Raw genomic sequence first — 20,210 nt, 5'->3', positions numbered from 1 at the left:
GGGCACATCATTGCCCTTCCCCCTGCCCCCCCCAATTGTATTACCTACCCCTGGATAGGTGTCCTCTTTTTTGAACCTGGAAATACGGTAATCCTAGTTTAGTTACATAGTATAACCTCATAAATCCAGCATGTTTGGGACCAAACACCTGCTGGAAATTTGAAAGCCGGAATGGTGGCCAGTTGAGGTGTGGTGGGGAGAGGGAGTGGCAGCGGCTGGTTCTAGCAGTGGCCTCACGTGGAGCAGCAACACAGGATGGTGGATGGCGGTGGCAGCTGCTGTGTGCAAGCTTCCCTCGCCGCTGCTCCAGGCTCAGCTGCTGCTACTCCCTGATTTGCATATTTTCAAGAAGTGCCAGATTTCTGAGAATTTTTGGGGGGGTTTTATTTATGAGGTTATACTGTATATGCCTAGTTAATGTAAATGTTTCTGTTGAGCTGTATTTACTTAGATTACTTAGATTTTTCTGGATTATATAGGATTTTAGAAGAAAAGAAGGGTCTTTGATTACTTATGCGCTCTGAGCTATGGAGTATTGAGACTGTACTAAAAGCGTAAGAAACTGTAGTCATTACAGTAGATAACTTTTTATTAACATATTAACAAAATATTTCTTATCTTAATATATCTTACAGCTTCTAAGACCCAGAGCTAAAAAGTTGGGATTGGGTAAGTACTCATTAAGCTACTACTGGTTTAGGATAAACCTCTTTTTTTGTAAATTATGTAAGACTCATAGTGAAACCCTTAACCGATGATGCTTTTTTCATCGTGTTATAATAAGTAAACAAATTTCAAGGGACTTAACCACATATGTTAAATCACAGTGAACTTACAGACAGTTCCCCACAACCTCAAACCGGCAAGCTGTGGTCATGGCTAGTCTACTTAACTATGCTTTCCTGTTACAATTATGTTTGTTCTTGTGACAAAAGCAGGGACCTGAGTTACAAGACATAAATGCATGCCCCAGTGACTCAGTAGGGTTCCTGCAAATTTAACAGTCTGCCCGCACACAGGAAGTTACAGAATCAGGGCCTGCAGAGCAAGACTGTTTCCTCTTATGTGTTTGCAGAGACTGGGAACAATTAGGCTGTAATTGAGTAGGATTCTAGTGGAACTCAAATAGCATATCTCTTAGGGTCCAGTCCTGGAAGGTGCTGTGTACTGCCCTTTCCTGTTAACTTGCTTGAGGTGAAGACACTGAAACTTGTTGTAAAAGTTGTTTATCACATGCCAGGAGGTACCCAAAATGATGTGCTGAAATCGAATGTTCCATTTGATATAGACGATGCAGGCTTAGACTTTCTGTAGCTTTACTACTTCTCCAGACTAGGCAGACCTTGTCTACCTTTCATTACGTTGCTTAAAATAAGCCTAATGTGTTTGATAATTATTTATACCCCGAGTAAAACAAAATTCACAAAACACAGTCTATGCACTTTAGTCTGTTAAGGTCTATGTCTCCTGTGACAAATGTCTTCCCCTTCCCTATGCATGAAATGGAAAAAGTGGTAGAGTGTAACGTTCTGCTTGTGACTTATTGGAAATCAATGTTTTTCCTTCTTGCTGAATGCTTTGGCTTTTCCCACTCCCATGTGCTGATGAAGCATTTCATATCTCTTCACTGAATTGTATGCAGTTATCCACTAGACTCATGGGAAAAGGTTAACTAGAGCATGTTTCAGTACACATGGGAGGGTAAAAGTTCTAAGTCCGATACTGAATACTCTTGATCTACATTTGCATTTTATATATGACTCTATTTAGATGTGAGGCTCCACAGAAATTTAAGCATTTTTATTTTCTGCCTAATTTTTATCTTGATTTTGGATTTGATCCTCTCTTCCAAACTGCAAAGAGCAAAGTCCTACATTTGTTAAATTTGGCTTGGCTCAAGGTTTTTAATGCACCATGTCTATCCTGCAATATGTTTATTTGCTAATTATACACATAGCATTCCTGGCTTGTAATTTTTCAAACATTGTGGGAAAGAGATGAGGCAAGCTATTCATTAACTAGGATTTAAATTCCCTATGTAAATGCTTGATGTGGGCAAGATGTTTGTTTCTTTGTTTGAATGACATCTACATTTTAGAAAAGTTCACAGGAGATCAGCCAAATGAATTTTGGCATAGAGAAGAATGTGTGGTAAATTTTGATCTTCATTGTAGCTTCATTGGACACCCTGTGGATTCAAAATAGCGTAACTGAAATCAGAAATCAGTCTTCTTGAGGAAAACATTTTGATACCTTTTTTTTTTGTTCACTTTCTAATGCAGAATTAATCAATATTAACCAATAAATGTGAGAAGGTTAAAACACAACAAAACTGAAAATAAGGAAGAAACAATTTTTTGGTTGGGTATTGGAAGACAGATTTTATTCACAACGACTATTAGAACAAAGCAAAATGGTAGATATTACTACCAGAAATTGTCAATTATCCAGGGGTTGATTATCCAGAAAATCAATTAACTGGAAGGCTTTGCAATAACAAGCCCACAGTTGGGTTTTGCTTGTTGGTGAGGCAACTGAATTTTTTATTTATTAGTGCTTTGAGATTTTTTTTTTTGTTTAAGCAAGTACAGTCATTATAGTTCTAAACACTTCTTGCTACCATTTTTATATATCTGATTATCCAGAACAATGAAAATACTAATTCTTCTGGCTAACTGACATTCTTCTGTAATAATATATCTTAAGGTTGGAAGGTAAAATTTTCAAAGTACTTGCCAGGTCCTGTGCAGAAGCATAGTCTATGTCACAAGAAGTCTGGCCAGCAGAGTTTTGAATGCAGCCATGCTGAAAGATCATCTGTGGGGACAAAGCCACTTCTCTGTCAGCAGAGTTATACCACCTCTGTTGAGTAGAGAAAGGCTTCTGCTGCCATCTGATTTGCAGGTGGCATATATAAATGCTTCCATCCCTTCTTCCAGTTTTAGCTGTCCCTTGAGAAGCTGCTGCCTTCCCAAGGTACATTTTATGCTTTGGAAACACAACTACTGTAGTGGATGTGCTCATGGTAACATGGGCTAGTAGTGGTGGCTACTGGATGCCACTAGAACTTCTGCTAGCAAAGGTAGGTAAATATATATGAGTTCTTAGGCTCCTACATGCCTTAGGCACTTTGGAAAATGTTACTTGGAATGGCTACCCACTTACTGAGTTGCATTGTGCAGGTTATTCCTGCTGCAGTAGAGTTGGTCTTACCAGGTCTTATATGTATAAAATATAGTGTTGAAAATTATAAAGAGAAGAAAAACATCTTTATTTTGAATGGTGATTAATGAATTAAAGAAAAACTTTGTAAGTCTTTACATAATCCCATCTCTGGTACAATTTAGGAAGTTTAGAGACAGCAAGTAGATCTGGTTTGAGACTGAATGTTACAGTTGTGACAGAAATGATCCCTCCTGTTTTCGTCAGGCACTGCTTATATTCATGGAATGCAACATGCCACGGGGAATTTTATTATTATTATGGATGCTGACCTCTCGCATCATGTAAGTTTATCATCTGTGTTTTATAATTAGAATTTTTTTAAGTTAACTTGTACTGACTTCAGCTTTTCTTCCCCACCCCACTTCCCTTTTCTTTCCTCATCTGCCTGACTCGTATCTCAGCCAAAATTTATTCCGGAGTTCATCAGGTAAGTGTCAGTTCTAATATTTGGGGTATAACATTTTAAGTATTTGAGTTGCAATATTAACATCTGAATGCCTGGCATTACTATATGACTAATTCAGCGCAGTAGAAAAGCTCTTCCAGGACTTTGCACCAAGTGCTATGAGAAACGGGACAAAGGTTCAAATAGATCTAATAAGGACCAACTGTTCATAAGGTACCAGTCACGAAGATGTATTAATGCAGGGGTAGGCAATGTTTTTTGGCTGGAGTGTTGAAAAACACCACAATGCCTACCTCGGAAGGTGCCCGAGTGCCGGCATGGCAGGAAAAAGAAAATGTGCCCCCTGCTCCCCATCCAAAGCCCCTGCCCCACAGCTCGGGCTCTGTGGCTGCCAGCAGCTACCCGGGCTCTGTGGCTGCCAGCAGCTACCCGGGCTCTGTGGCTGCCAGCAGCTACCCGGGCTCTGGGTAGCTGCTGGAGCCCGACCTGCTCCCAGCAGGGCTTGCAGCATCCCAGCTACCTTCTGTGAGCAGCCTGGGATCCCAGCTGGCAGCAGCTCCCCAGAGCTGGGGGAGGCTCCAAACAGCTGTGCCGGGCTCCAGCATCAGCTCTGCACTGGCGTGTACAGGCGCGCCTCGGAGAGGGTGGTGGGGGAGAGGCAGCGCAGCCCCAGTCTCTCCCCCCAGTCTCTCCCCCCCTCCTGGCACGGAGGTGATGAGCCCGGCGGAGCTATTTGTAGCCAGCCCGGGTTCTGGGCAGCTGCAGCAAGCAGCGAGCAGGCTGCAAACAGCTGTGCTGGGCTCCACAGCTCTGGCATCAGCTCCGTGCTGGCGGCGACTGTGTGTGCACCTCGGGGAGGACAGCCTGCCCTGAGGTGCCCGTGACTCTTAATCTTCTTGTTGCTGCCCACTTATGTAATGAAAGGATTTTAATATGTATCTTTTCAAAATCTTCATTTTTCATTGGACACAAATCTTTTTTTGCCATCAAAAATATCTAAGTAGGTCTATATAAATTATTCATGAAGCAGTCTTTGAAATTCTGTTGCACAGATGGTAAAAAAAATCCTTCGATGCTTTGCAATACTTCTGCTTTTTAGAAGAATGTTAAGAGAATGGTGAAAGTATTTAAAAATACAGTGCTAATCAGCTGCCTAATTGTTACCTTCACGTCAAATTCTCTATTTGTTTGAGGGTTTGAAAACAATTTGTTGGCTTCATATAATAAGTCTTCCTGTTCTGAAATCCTTTCTCTTTCATATAGAAAGCAAAAAGAAGGTAATTTTGACATTGTATCTGGCACACGGTATAGAGGAAATGGAGGAGTGTATGGCTGGGATTTGAAAAGAAAAATAATCAGGTTGGTATTCTTACTCATGCATTTGCAGATGAAATCACTGCTAAAAATTTCTTAAGAATTTCAAAGAAAAGTTTTCTCAAACCAACAAACTGTTGAGCCTTTTGTCTCTGAAACTTCTCAGGGGTCCCAGTTACCTTCTGTACAAACTGAAGTGAGCTCCCTAGGCTGAGTCTAGTGAATGAAGTTCCCATCATAAAATTATATTTAGTAGAGTAGAAACTTTGCATAGTTTGATGTTTTTTGGCTAAGGCAACATCAATAACAATGAGACTGCATTGAGGAACTGGACCATTTAGGGTAGAGTTGAACCAGCATTTTGTATAAATCATAGCAGTTTGGCCTTGCAATATCAGCTTCTGCCACTGCATTTCTTCCCAATTAAATAGGGACATTCAATCAAACAAAAGTTGTGCTAGCTTTTTTCACCAACTGCAAACTAGTTGTAGTAAACCTCATTTTGGTTGTGTTATCTGTCGGAATTAGGACTTATGTAGCACAAATCTTCATATTAACCAACCTAAATAAACTTCAAATTTTGCTAGAAAATATTACAATGGACAGTTGGAAATGATTTTATCCTACAGAAAAGAAAACAGTGCTGTCAAAATCACTTAAGAACATGGAGATTGGCCTCTCAAGTCTGTAGCAGGCTTGCAGCAATTAGGGGCCTATCAGCAAGGGCAGATTTTTTTTTCTCTCCCATACAAAATCTTGGTCTTGTAATGCATGGTTTTTAAAGAACAGACATAGGTTGAGTGAACTGGTTGGTCCTTAGAACTGGTGTCATTCTAAAAAGAAGGCAGATCCCACAGCTATTATGTTTAACTTTTTTATGGAATAATTACTTATTGCTTTGTCAGTCTAGATCGGGGTGAGCAAAATGGTAGATCTGGCTGGCAGTTGAACTCCATTTCCCAGCAGCCCTGGCTCCCAGCCAGTCTCTGTGAGCGCCCAGGAGAATGCAAGCATGACAGCGTGGGGGCAAAGCCCCAGTTCTGCGGTCCTGCGCTGTCGTGACTCTGCGCTCATGCCCTCATGCTCCCAGGGTCTCCATGAAGACCGGTGCTGGGAGCTGAGCGCTGGGAAATGGAATCTGCCATGGGTGTGATCCAGCCCGTGCGTCTAGATGGAATGGACATTGAAAAAGAGGTGGAGAGATCAAAGTGGATGTTCCTGGGGGGAATCTTCTTAAGTACTCAGTCTCTCTGTGTTGAGCACTCTGTATGTTTTGTACTTGGGCACAAGTCTGGAGTGCCATTGCTAGCACTCTCTTACCACAGTGCCTAGGCAGGTTTCAGCTCTCATGGCTTCAGCTGATGTGATGTATTTTCCAAGACTGGAGCAGTTGTTCTCAGACCTGAAACTGACAGGTATAATTTGTAGTTATACATGATAATTCTCCTATAAAGGATGAAAAAGGATGTAAACTTGGCTTTTTTAAACCCCTGTTCTTTTTCCACAATGTAGTAAATTTTTTTTGACTTCCTATTCAGCACTTATTCATCCAATCTAGTTTAGCAAAAATATTAGCTAGATAATTGTTTCCATATAAAATGATACCATTCCTCCCTTTTTTTGATACTGCTATATTCTTTCAGTGAAACTTTGCTTGTTCTGTCTAACCAGTATATTTTGATTGTTTTCTAACATTTGATTGTCTTTGGCAGTCGTGGTGCCAACTTTATAACTCAGATTTTGCTGAGACCAGGTGCATCAGACTTAACAGGAAGCTTCAGGTATGTTTGTGTTGGCTTTTTATAGCTGTAATTGTATTGCAAATGTCTCAGTCGGTAGCCCAGAGGATGCAATAATAACATACCTATTTAATGAGTACTATTAAATTCACCTAGGTAAGTGAACAAGAAAGACTGAAATTACTAAACGTACTGTTCCTAAAACTTTTTAGTAATGATACTTAATCAAAGCAACCTATCTATATTAATATTACAATAATTGTGCAAAGAATCTTGGTATCTAAAAATCAAAGTTGGGCTACAGGTTTACATTTAATTTTAATTATTTACAGGTTATACAGAAAAGAGGTCTTGGAGAAACTAATGGAAAAATGTGTTTCTAAAGGCTACGTCTTCCAGATGGAAATGATTGTTCGGGCTAGACAATTAGGATACACCATTGGAGAGGTAGAGTAAAAGCATAGAAAGCAACATTTCAGTTTTATGTTACAATGCAGATGCCGACTTAGAACCACAGAAGTGTCCTTGCAGATTTACAGGGTATTCTCAAACAAGGAAGAGGGAGTTAGGCATGCAGTTCCACTTTTCCAGTTTATTTGAACCTCATGCCTGCAATCAAGCTGTCCTTTCACCACCACTGAGTTGTTTCTCAGGCCTTTTCCTCCTCCTACCTACATTTCTCTCTGAACACAATCTTACTGATTTCTTCCAAGAGAAAATTGATAAAAGATGACATGAACTTCCCTTCCCCCACCTGGTAACTCTTCCCAGAAGCTTCTAGTTTGCTCCTCTTAAGCCCCTTCCCTTGCATCCTCTATCATCCTTTTCCATACTCCTCTTTCTAATCTCTCACAAACAATTTATGTATGTCAAAAAAAAAATCCTCCACCCCTTGTCTCTCTAACCCACTTTCCTCTCTTTCTCCAATCTCACTGAATGTGCCATCAACAATGGCTGCCTGGAGATCCTTTCTTCCAGTTTCATCCAAGCCCCTCTCCAATCTGACTTCTGCTGCTTGCACTTCACTGAATTGCTCAGGTCTGTTGTGACCTTTCCATAGCTAATTGCAAAATGACTACTCCATCCTCATCCTGTTTGATCTGTTAGCTGCCTTTAGCAGTCAACTCAAGCTCGTCTTCTAAACTGTAACCATCCTTGGTTTGCATGACTTTTTCCCTCTCCAGATTATCTCCTACCTTTTTGCTTTGTCTTTTGGGATATCTGCTGGAGGACCTTCCTCCTTCCCACCATCAACTTTCTGCCAGTGGTCCACAGCACTTAGTCCTCGTCTCCTGTCTCTCAGCTCTGAGCAGTATTCCACAAACGCACATTTCAGCTGCTGGCTCTGGTACTGACAGCTGACACCTCTATCCCTTTACTCCAGATCTGTCTCTGGCATCTCCTCATGCATGTCTGCCTTTCAGCTCAACCTAATCATGGCCAAACCAAGACTCATATGCCTCCACCTTTCTTGATCAGTGAGTGTGCTACACGTGCAAATGCTGCTGGATGGGTTTACTCTCCAGTAATTTACTGTGGAGTAAATCCACCCTGGACAGGCATCTACATGTGCAGGCATTTGGGAGCAGATTTGCTCCCAATGGGATCAGCCTGGAGAGGGCTGTTCCCACTCTGCTCTGCCCTCCTACAGCAGCCTGGGTGCTAATCCAGGGCCTGGCAGGGATCACGGGCTAGGAGATGGCTGTCTCCTGGCAGGGGCTAGGAGATTGTCTCGCCCTGGGCTTCACCATCAGAGCCCATCCCAGCAGCAGGCAGCTCCTGGGGGCAGGGAGCAATGTCCCCTTTTCCCAGCAGCAGGGGGCTCCCAGCCCTGGCTCCACAATCAAGGGCAGGGGGCTAGGAAAGAGCTGTGGCGGTGGGGCAGGTCCAAGACCTCTGCCGATCTGCCAGTGGGGTAGCTAGCAGTGCACCTCCAGTGGACAGGAATTTCCCATTCAGCAGGGTGTAGCTGGGAGCTGTCCCACTGGTGGGGCACCTAGCAGTGAGTCCCACGGCTGGGCCTGGAGTCCCCACCCAGTCATGGGCTCACTACTAGCTGCACCTCCCCCACAGCTCTTTCCAGGCCCTGTGCCTTGATTGCTCAGGAGCTATCCCAACCTGGGGCAGGTCCCAGCCAGCTCCAGACTGGGCAGGGAACTCTCCCTGTGTAGGGAGCTCCTGGGCCCAGCTCTGTGATAAGAGAGATGTCAGTGTCCCTCTGCCCCAGCAGCAAGGAGCTCCCAGCTCTGCAATTGTGAATAGTGGCTGGGAGCTCCGTGCAGCCGGAGCGAGTGGACATTGTCTTGGCCACCTACACGTGTTCTACCGCACAGTAACTACTCCGCAGTCAATTTGCTACCTGCATTTGAGGTAGCATATTTACTTACGCAGTAAAGCGTCTCATGTAGACATGCCCACGTGGGCCTGTAAAATCACAGAATCATAATTAGGGTTGGAAGGGATCTCAGGTGGTCTAGTCCAACCCCCTGGTCAAAACAGGACCACCCCTAACTAGATCATTCCAACCAGGGCTTTGTTGAGTTGGGCCTTAGAATCTCCATCGTTGGAGGTTTTTACCACATCTCTGGGTAACCCATTCCAGTGCTTCACAACCCCCCTAGTGAGAGCATTTTTACTAATATCCAATCTAAAACTCCCATGCTGCAGCTTGAGACCATTGCTCCTTGTTCTGTCATCTGCCACCACTGAAAACAGTCCAGCTCCATTCTCTTTGGAACAACCCTTCAGGTAGTTGAAGGCTGATATCAAATCCCTCCCTTAGTCTTCTCTTCTGCAGACTAAATAAACCCAGGTCCCTCAGCCCCTCTTCAGAAGTCATGTGCCCCCCATCCCTTGAATCATTTCACTGACTTCCACTGGACTTGTCCACATCCTTTCTATAGTGGGGGACACAAAACTGGACACACTACTCCAGATGCGGCCTCACCAGTGCAGAATAGAGCAGAATAATTCCTTTCCCTCGATCTGCTGGCAGTGCTCCTACTAAGGCATCCCAGGATGCTGTTAGCCTTCTTGGCAACAGGCACACCACTGACTCATATCCAGCTTATTGTCCACTGTAACCCCCAGGTCCTTTTCCACAGAGCTGCTGCTTAGCCAGTTGGTCCTGAGCCTGTACTGGTGCATGGGACTCTTCTGTCCTCAGTGCAGGTTTTTGGACTTGTCCTTGTTGAACTGTGTAAGATTTCTTTTGGCCTGATCCTCCAATTTGTCTAGGTCACTCTGAATCCTAGCTCTACCCTCCAGCATATCTACTACACCCCGCAGCTTGGTGTCATCTGCAGACTTGCTGAGAGGGTATGTTTCATCCCATCTTCCATATCATTAATGAAGATATTGAACAAAACTAGCCCTGGGACTGACTCCTGGGGCACTCCACTTGAAACTGGCTGCCAGATAGAAATTGAGCCACTGGTCACTACGCATCGAGCCCAACAATCCAGCCAGCTTTCTATCCACTTTACAGTCTGTTCATGCAACCCACCCTTCCTCAGGTTGCTTGCAAGAATGCTGTGGGAGACTGTATCAAAAGCCTTGCTAAAGTCAAGGTATATCACATCCACTGCTTTCCCTGCATCAACAAAGCCAGTTATCTCATCATAGAAGGCAATCAGCCTGGTCAGGCATGACTTGCCCTTGGTGAATCCATGCTGACTCTTCCTAACCACCCTCTTCTCCTCCAAGTGCTTAAAATGAATTGCTTGAGGATCTGCTTCATGATTTTGCCAGGGACTGAGGCAGGGCTGACTGGTCTGTAGTTCCCTGGATCCCTGTTTTTCCCTTTCTTAAAGGCACTACATTTCTCTTTCCCAATCATCTGGGACCTCCCCCAGTCACCATGAGTTTTCAGAGATAATGGCCAGTGATTCTGCATCACATCAGGCAACTCCCTCGGCACCCTCAGATGCATTGCATCCAGCTCGTTGCATCAACAGTTACACGTCCAGCTTTCTAAATAGTCCCTAACCTGTTCTTTCATCACTGAAAGCTGTTCACCTCCTCCCCAGACTTTGCTGCCCAGTGCAGTAGTCTGGGAGCTGACCTTGCCTGTGAAGGCCAAGGCAAAAGAGGCATTGAGCACTTCAGCCTTTTCCTCAATGTCTGTCACTAGTTTGCCTCCCCATTCACTCTGTCATTAATTTGCCTCCACCCACACTTCCCGTGATCTTCCTCTTGTTGCTAACATACTTGTAGAAACCCTTCTTGTTACCCTTTGCATCCCTTGTTGCTGCAACTTCAGTTGTGCTTTGCCCTTCCTGACTACATCCCTGCATGCCTGAGCAGTATTCTTATACTTCTCCCTGGTCATCTTGTAAGCTCTTTTTGTGTGTTTAAGCTCACCAAGGAGTTCTCTGCTAAGCCAAGCTGGTCGCTTGCTACACATGCTGTTTTTCCTGTACATGGGGAGGTTTTTTTCCTGTGCCCTCAGTAAGGTTTATGCAACCTGAGTCTTATCTTTAACTCCAGTTTATCTAGGTCCTAGAGTATGTCTAAATTTGCTTTTTTCTTTCTATGTATTGTTTTTTTTTATTCATTCACACAGCTAAAATTATCCTCAAAGGTCTTACTACCTCATTTCCCAAGTACTGCAACCTCCTTTTTCTGGCCTTCCTAAATTAAACCTTGCTCCACTCATATGTTTGGAATGCTGCTACAGAGATCACTTTGGCCATGTCACCTCTCTTCACATCTCTCCACTGGTTTTCCCTTCTCTACCAATACAAATATAAGCTACTTGCCATCACTTTCTAAGCTCTTTACAGCATCTCTCTGCCATATGTCTCATTTTATCCTTGGGGCATAGGACTATCTTTTGTTCAATTTGTACAGTGCCTAGCACAATGAGGTCTTGGTGCATGAATGAGATTCAGAAATGATACAGTAATACAAATAATACTTAATGAATCCTATTGAAATTCAATGTAGTTGAGTGCCCTGCTCACTCAAGCTCATTTTGAAAATCTGAGCCCTAATGCTTCTGTTTGCTTAGGACTTAATTCATTGCCCACAATGTAGAGTACCATTAGATCGAGCCTGTTGTTATTCTGATTTGTATACAAACCATAAAAATTACTGCCTGTCCCAGACTCAAAACATCCCTGACACATTTCAGATGTGCAGTAATAAATCATAGCTACTAGAACCTAAAAACATTGAACTCTCGATGTGCTCTGTGGAAGTGTTCAAATCATTACAGATATTTGAGGCCCTGATTTTTCATAAAAATTTAGCATGTAAATATGTGTACAGACCAGGTGATTGCAGATGTCAGTATCTACTTAGGGACATTTTATGTGCAGTGACTTGACTTTGCAGGCTGTTACAAAACCTGCCCATGCAGTTGAAGTTCAGTTGTGAATACAGTTTAAAATTCAGTTATCAAAGTTTTAATATGACACAACTCTCTGGCAAAAGCAAATATTATCTAAGCAGAGATGACAGCTGAGAAAATTGAGACCTACCATCTTAAAAATTGTACAGTGTGAAGTACTTTCACATTCTGTACCTAGACAGTGTCATGATCATCTCGGCTTCATTTTGCTTTCTTTTTATTCCACATCTAAAATTCATTCTGAAGTACTAGGTATGTCTTTTTTTGGGATACATTTTAAGTTGTGGATAGAGCGTCCACACTGACATAAGTTTCCCCTGTTAAAATATGCAGTGCACGCTTATACAAGAATTCTATAGGGGGACTTGTGTATTTAGTTATCATCACATTGTGGTATGCCTTCCAAATGCCTGCGTATGGAATGTCAGTCTTCCTTGCCCACGGAATGCCACTTCAGGCATCTACACTGTTTGCATGACAGCCTGGAGCCACCAATTTTATTTTTTTTTCCTTTAGGCTAGCTATGGATAACAACTAGGACACATGCAAGTGCCAAAGGGACCCTATTAAGAAAGCTAGGGGAGTCTGCTAGATGTCTTCGTTTGTGGTTTTTGCTGTTTTTATCAGAACGGCAGAATTGTACCTGCTGACAATTGCTTTGGCCTTTTTTCTGGCCTAGACTGCTCTGCCTGGAGATGTGAGAAATCCTCAGTTCTGGCATGACAACAAGGGCGTGGTGTGTTTTTGTGTTCCACTTGCCAGCTGATTTCTGGTTGAAACTGCCAGCTCAGTGTAGAGCCAATTTTTTATGGCTTCTACAGAAATAATGTTGACTCGGGGCCCTGCTGTATCCTTATTTAGCACATAAATATATTACAGGCATTCTTAAAATCCTAATATCATTCTGGCAAAATAATTGACAGGCAAATGTAGTTAGTTGGGTGAGATACTGCTTGCAGTGTTCTAACCTTTCACAGAGAACAAGCAAATTTGCACAACATCAAAGATTAACTAAGGGAATGAAAATTTCAGTGCTTTTAAATGACCATTTTTCTCCCCTATTAAAAGGCTTAAGAATCACAGACAAAAAACGGATATTGCTTGCCAAACGTGCACTGAGTGGAATTGCTGTATATAGCTGTGCTCTTAAGTCTTGGTAATGCTCAGTGGAATGCTGCTTTATGACTTCCTCTTGCACTAACATCCACATCGAGTAACCACCTGCTTGTGCCTTCTGGTTTTGTTTGCAATACCCCTGCCTGGATCACCCACAATGGGCCATCCCTGCCTGCAGAACTGACTTGAAAGAAATTTAGTTTTACTTTGTGAAGGAGGTTGGTAGGGATTAGTAGGCTTATTGGAGCCTGCAAGGTTCCAGCTTCCTTATCTTATTTTGGAGAATGACTTATCCAAATTGCTATAGCACCAGCTACTGTGTTATGCCATATACTCTAGTGTTTTTCAACCTTGGGGTACTATTAAGGCTGCCAGACAGAAGAGTGAGGATAAAGAAAGCAGCATGATCCCATGTTTGCTCCTTCTTCTCACAAGTGTTCTCTCTGGCTACAAGGAAACTGCTGGGCAACACCTTGAAGCCTTTCCGTTCCTAAGGCAACCTGTAACATCCATCCATCCAAAACGTGGATTCTAATATTAGCTTATACACCAATGCTTCCCTTATGCTTTCTTGCTCCAGAGGAACTAAACACTGTGAGCACAGGTAGCCTCCCTCCTCCTTTATTAGGCCAATTAAGGAAGTCTGTATTAGACAGCAGGCAACCTTCTGGTGAACTGGAGGAAGCAGGATTGAGAGGATAGGTGTCATTCAGAAAAGGAATAAAAATATAAAACTGTTCCACACAAAAGGAAGAAACAGAGACAAAGGCAGGACAAGGTAAGACTGAGCACGCCTGTCATGGCATTAGGGGGCGCAATGGGAAGACAGCGTACGTCTACAAAGCAGTTAAGTAAGCTTCAACAACAACTGTTCAGAACAACCAAGCATAGCTTCTGCCCACCTCTGGAGACTAGGTGGTTTTGCTACATCTCTTCAACAGTTAATTACACAATTAAATCTGTAATGGTTTAGTATTCTTTACTCCTGCCTTGTTCTAAATTTAACATAAAATGCAAAATCCAGTTTTCTGAACTTGTGCTTCTGCTTTCGTTATGTAATTAATGTCCTGAATAATTTTACAACTTGTTTGTTTCAACAGGTTCCAATATCATTTGTGGACCGTGTCTATGGAGAATCTAAACTGGGAGGCAATGAAATAATCTCTTTCTTAAAAGGACTGTTGACTTTGTTTGCTACTACTTAAGTTTACTTTAGACTAATCTTTATTTAAAAGTAACATTTTCTTGCGTTATGTGTAACTTTAATATATTCTATAGCAGAAGCCCACTAATTTGCCTAGTGACCAAAACACTTATTTGCAAATTAGTGATAAAATGAACCAAAAATAAGAAGAAAATATACAGATGTCTTCAGATGTAATATACAGTATTACAGAATATTCTTTTTCTAATGAAATGATCTAGTATATTTCTGAACTGTTCAGAATTAATACATTGTAGTAGTTTGTTTGTTTGTTGTTTAACCCCAAAATCTTAATAAATGAGACTGTGCTTAAATTCTGAGCAATTAAATCTTGTTTGAAAAATGGAATGATGCTTTTCTCTGTGTGGGCCAATTATGAAGTATGCAGGTTACCTAGAGTCTACTGTGAGCAGGAAGATGCAGTATATATAAAGTTTTGTTCTGGTAAACTGTTTTTGCTCTTACCTTATACTCTAGATTAATAATAAAATTCTCAGAAATAGACTTATAAACAATTCATGAATAAATATAAATGACCTTTTTAACAAAACTTGGTTGCCTGCATACATTAGAGATGAATATTTTTTTTCAATTGAGTTAATAATGGTTTTAGAACCAGACAACGAAGGATAAAATAAGTATAATTTATAAGTTATCCTTGCTTAGTGGGTTTTCGATAGTTGGAGTTTATTTAAAGTTTGTGCCAATCAGCGTTCCTTATTTTTTCCCTTAGTTAATCAATATAAAGCATAGAAAGTTCATTTCTACAAAACTGCCTTCCATTGGAGCTAGAGAAAAAGGGACATCATGTAATATGATAACAAGACTGGGAAATTTAGGGGATTTCTTAATGCATATAAATAAAGGGATTTTTTTTTCTTTGTAAACTTGCTACTAGATAGATATAGCTGAAACATTAGGGGTTTCTTTAAAACAGAAATACCATATCTATAAATGTGTACTATTCTAGTTTTGTGTGATAGCTAATGTAGATCACTGTCTCTTCTAGATTTTATGTGGTGTAGTCAAGCATCTGTTTGGTGGTGAGAAAGTAGAGGATGCAGTCATTAGAAGACTATTAAATGCATATAAAAAATTATATCTGAACCACTTAAGAATGTGACTGTAAAGCATGAACACCAATTTATGTCACGTATGGTACTACTTAGTTCTGTGACCAGTATGCATGATACTAAAAATATATTCATTATAAAGCCTAAATTTTGGTTGGAGGGGAAGCGACCCAGAATTCTAATAATGCATCAGCAAGTCTACTTAAATGCTATTTGTACCTGTTCATTTAGTTTGGGATGTGAGACCATAGGAGTGAGTTTTAAAAAACAAAACAGCAGATACAGTTGTAGATGTACAGAAGTAGATCAATTAACATTTGGAATATTCACTCTGAACAATCCATGTGATTCATATAAGCAGTTTCTAACTAGAGTTTTAAGGCTGAGAGGCCTACCATCTGTTGGTGCCATTTTGGTTTTTGGTATCCTGCTGCTTCCTTAAAGTTACACAGATTGCAATGTTTTGTTGAGTTTAAAAGTTTTGTAAGCATTCAAAGCAAATGCTTCACATTTACTTTGCTTATTTGTAGCTGCAGCTTTTTGAATTGGACCACAGCTGGATTTGATTTTGCCATCCATGTTGTGAAATTTTTGTACAGCAAAAGCTGCCTTAACCGGTACCTTACAAGTCGGCATGTGCTATTAACCGGCATGCCAGCTTGTAAGGTAAAAGCAAAACCGCAAGTGCCCACTGTGGCACTTCGGGTTTCGCCAAGTCTCCACACCCTGGGGCAAAGCAGGCTGTATGGGGCCTGCTTCCCTGTCCCTCAAGGCCTGCGGGAGGGTCAGCGATGTGGCAGGAGAAGTGGTAGCCCGAATCAACTGGCATATTTTGTTATCCGGCACCCCCCACTCCCCATGGGTACCAGATAACAAAGCTTTTGCTGTATATGACATTTCAAACAAATTTTAGTCATATCCATATACTCTTAATTTAGTGCAGTCTAAACTCTCTAGCACTGCATGGCACACACAATGGACCCTTTCATCTGCAGAATGAAGTCTTCAATGAGCACGTCCCACCTGTGTACCTCACTTGCAGTATTAGGCCATAAACAAAATCTAATTATTTCTGTATTTACTTACAGGTTTTAATATGTGCTCAAACATAGTTGTTTCCATTTCAACTTAAACCTGTAAAAATCAGCTAAACTTAGGATCACAAATACTTGCATATTTTCTGAGCATCACTGTCTAAAAACCTGGCACAACACTAGAACATAAACAACTTTTATCAAAACAAGACATTTCTCACTTTGCAGAGTGCCACTGAAATTGTCAGAGAAATCTAGAAACCTAATCAAAGGAAAAGCCATAATACATCCCCACAGCACTGGAGAGTGGGTGGACAGCCAGAGGGTCCTTATGAAACACCAGATCTTCACCAGATAGAAATTCAACTCCTGGCAAAAGGAGGTGTCCAAAGCTCCTTATGTTCCAGAACAGATTCTTATTCCTGATCAGGGGTTAGATCCCACTGCAGCAACACTACTTTAGAGGCACAGGTTTTTTGCTGAAGGGAAATAGATGAATGGAGAAGGGAGTGTTGAAAGAGACTCTTTAGTCCATGTGTATGGACTGAGTAGCCAAGGAGAAATGGGCTCCTTTTTAGCTCAAGGTTTAATGAGAGGTTGCAGAGCAGCTGTATTACAGTGAGCCACTGTCCTTTATATAATAAGCAAATTCTAGCCTTGCTCCCATAATGGAAAACCCCGCACAAAGTCTGTTTGCTCAAACTTTATGTATAAAATAAATGCCACCAACTGTTGATCAGGAGACCTACTGCAGGTTACCAAGAGAAGTAGCTAGCCTTGTTTTGGTCTTAAAGCCAGTCGATTGTATCATGTCTACTATATGCAATTTCATGTATTAGCACAAATAACGGTATGCTAGTAAACTCCGCCCCCCCCCCGCCCCCTATAGGACTGAACTTACTGAGATCTGAGGAAAAGATGTCTTTTCAGTGCCTGGGTTGGCTGATAATGAGAAAAGTCCACCAATTTTGATGAGACCTAGCTGCTGCCACCAACTAGAGTGCTGAGGGCTCAAAATCTAACTTTGATGATGAAACTAGATAAATTTGTAAAAGGGCTTAGCCAGCATCCAAATTAATGAAGGTTCAGCTGTGTGTGCTAACAAGCTTCTATATAATTTCTGTGAATAAGAAAATTTCTGGAATGAGAAAGCTTTTGCCAAGTATTCCACCCATAGAATCAATGAGTCGGAAGGGACCTAGACAAATCATCTAGTCCGACCCCCTGCCATGGGTGGGAGCGGTCACAAGACCCCAGCCAGGTACCTATCCAGTCTCCTCTTGAATATTTCCAGGGAAGGTGAGAGCACCACCTCTCTGGGGAACCTATTCCAGGCTCGGGCCACCCCTACAGTGAAGTAGTTCTTCCTAATATGTAACCTAAACCTATCCTCCCTCAGCTTGTGGCCATTGTTCCTGGTGACGCCAAGGGGGACCTTGGTGAACAAACTTTCCCCAAGTCCCTGCTGGTGGTCCCTGATAAAGTTGTAGGCAGCCACAAGATCCCCCCTCAGTCTCCTCTTGTGGAGACTGAAGAGATTCAGGTCCCTCAGCCTCTCCTCATAGGGCTGGCCACGGAGGTCCTAAACCATATGAGTGGCTCTCCTCTGGACCCTCTCCAGGTTCTCCACGTCCCTCTTGAAGTACGGCACCCAGAACTGGACACGGTACTCCAGCTGCGGCCTGACCAGCACCATATAGAGGGGGAGCAAGACCTCTCTGGACCTGTTAGTGATGCCCCTGTTGATGCATGACAGGGTGCGGTTGGCTCTGCCTATTGCTTCATCGCATTGGCGACTCATATTCATCCTGGAGTCAATCCTGACTCCAAGATCCCTCTCTGCCTCTGTGCTGTTGAGAGGGTCAGTCCCTAACCTATACCCATAATGCTGGTTCCCTCTCCCCAGGTGCAGCACCCTGCACTTGTCCTTGTTGAACCGCATCCTATTCAGATCCACCCACTTTCCAACCTATCCAGGTCTGCCTGGATACGGTCCCTGCCTGCCGGTGTATTCACTTTACCCCAAAGCTTGGTGTCATCAGTGAACTTGAACACGGTACTCTCCACACCCTCGTCCAGGTCACTAATGAAGATGTTGAACAGCACCTCTGCGGGGAGTCTGTTCCAGGCCTTAGGGGTTTGGACAGTAAAGAAGTTTTTCCTCACGTCCAGCCTATTACTGTCTTGCAGGAGTTTGTGATTGTTGGACCTTAACATCCCCTGGGGTGCTCTGGTGAACAGGTGTTCCCCCAGATCCTGATGTACACCCCATACGTACTAATAGGCTGCCACCATGCTACCCGAGCCTGCGCTTCTCCAGGCTGAAGAGTCCCATAGCTCGCAGCCTCTCCATAAGGCCTGTTCTCTTGCCCTCTGATCATGAGCATGGCTCTCCTCTGGACTTTTAGCTTCTCCATGTCCTTCCTAAAGTGTGGAGTCCAGAATTGGATGCAGTACTCCAGCTGTGTATGACACCCTGGGTCTTGCTCAAGATGCATCAGTAGATGCAAGCCAGAGTTTTGCTCCCTTTACCAGCTGCTGTATCACACTGGTGGCTCACATTCATCTTGTGTTCAATCATGACCCCCAAGTCTCTTTCGGTCACAGTGCTAGCGAGTATAGCACTGCCAAGCCTATAAGTGTGACGTGGGTTTTTATTCCCGAGGTAGAGCACCTTGCATATTGAATGCCATATGCTTTCTCCATATTGAAAGCCATCAGGTTTTCATCCACCCACCCTGCAAGCCTTAGCCAGTCCGCTTTTGACACCAGTGTCCAGATTGTTTATGAAGACATTAAGGAGCACAGGTCCGAGAACAGCTTTGGGGGACGCCACTAGTCACTGAGTACCATGTTGATTCGGTTCCGTCAACTACCTCTCTCCGGGTCCAACCTCAGAGCCAGTTCCCCAGCCATCAGACTGTAGAGTAGTTGAGCCGCAATTGCCCAATTTTTCCACAAGGACATCATGGGATGCCAGGTCAAAGGCTTTTTTAAAGTCCAAATATATGACATCAACCTCTTCCCTTTTGTCCAGGTGATACGTCACCTGCTCCTAGAAGGAAATGAGATTGGTGAAGCAAGACCTACCTGCATGAAACCCATGCTGGCTAACCCTCAGAACACTGCCTTCTGTTAGCCTGTCAGGAATGGTTTGATAATTTTTCCAAAATCTTCCCAGGGATTGAAGTCAAACTGAATGGCCTGTAGTTTCCCGGGTCTTCTTTCCTCCCTTTCTTGAAGATGGGCACCACATTGGTCCTCTTCCAATCTTCAGGTACTTTGCCTAAGCACCACAAGTTCTTGAATATCCTTGCCAGTGGCTGTGCTATGATGTGTGCCAGTTTCTTTACCACTCTTGGGTGCAACCTATCTGGACCAGCTGATTTATGGGGGTCCAGCCTCTTAAGATGCTCCCTCACAAGACCCATGCCAATGGTAGGCATATTCATCTTCACCCTGGTCATCCTGCATCATGTTTGCCAGGGTGGTCCCTTTGGGCTGGTGAAAAAATGATGCAGAGTAATCATTAAGCAGATTGGCTTTTTCCTGAGTGTCGGTAGTCAGCTGCCCCAGCTGGTTTAGCCGGGGTCCAATATTGCCCTTTTTCTTTTGACTCCCCACATATCTGAAAAGGGCCTCTTTATTGTCCTTGATTCATGTAGCCAGATGGGAGTTCAGTTGCAGCCTTGGCTTTTCTAGTTTGCTCCCTGCAGGTGCAGACCAGTGCAGTATACTTCTCCTTA

The 20,210-nt window shown here is 42.9% G+C and overlaps 1 protein-coding gene across 1 annotated transcript in view; it reads left to right on the top strand.

Moving 5' to 3' along the window:
- DPM1 (dolichyl-phosphate mannosyltransferase subunit 1, catalytic) overlaps window positions 1–14,904 on the top strand; it is a 19,883-nt gene extending 4,979 nt beyond the window's left edge. Inside the window, exons 3-9 of the mRNA XM_019548133.1 lie at window positions 636–669; window positions 3,430–3,506; window positions 3,627–3,652; window positions 4,895–4,990; window positions 6,658–6,726; window positions 7,017–7,131; window positions 14,254–14,904. Of these exons, the coding sequence (XP_019403678.1) occupies window positions 636–669; window positions 3,430–3,506; window positions 3,627–3,652; window positions 4,895–4,990; window positions 6,658–6,726; window positions 7,017–7,131; window positions 14,254–14,358 (522 nt within the window). The 3' untranslated portion in view covers window positions 14,359–14,904. The remainder of the gene's footprint in view (window positions 1–635; window positions 670–3,429; window positions 3,507–3,626; window positions 3,653–4,894; window positions 4,991–6,657; window positions 6,727–7,016; window positions 7,132–14,253) is intronic.
- Window positions 14,905–20,210: the final 5,306 nt, after the last annotated feature.

This window comes from Crocodylus porosus, unplaced genomic scaffold (assembly GCF_001723895.1).
Source record: "Crocodylus porosus isolate Cpor-Errol unplaced genomic scaffold, CroPor_comp1, whole genome shotgun sequence".
NCBI classification, from domain to species: domain Eukaryota; kingdom Metazoa; phylum Chordata; order Crocodylia; family Crocodylidae; genus Crocodylus; species Crocodylus porosus.
The sequence above is the reverse complement of the archived record's forward strand: the minus strand, read 5'-3'. Positions and strand labels throughout refer to the sequence as shown.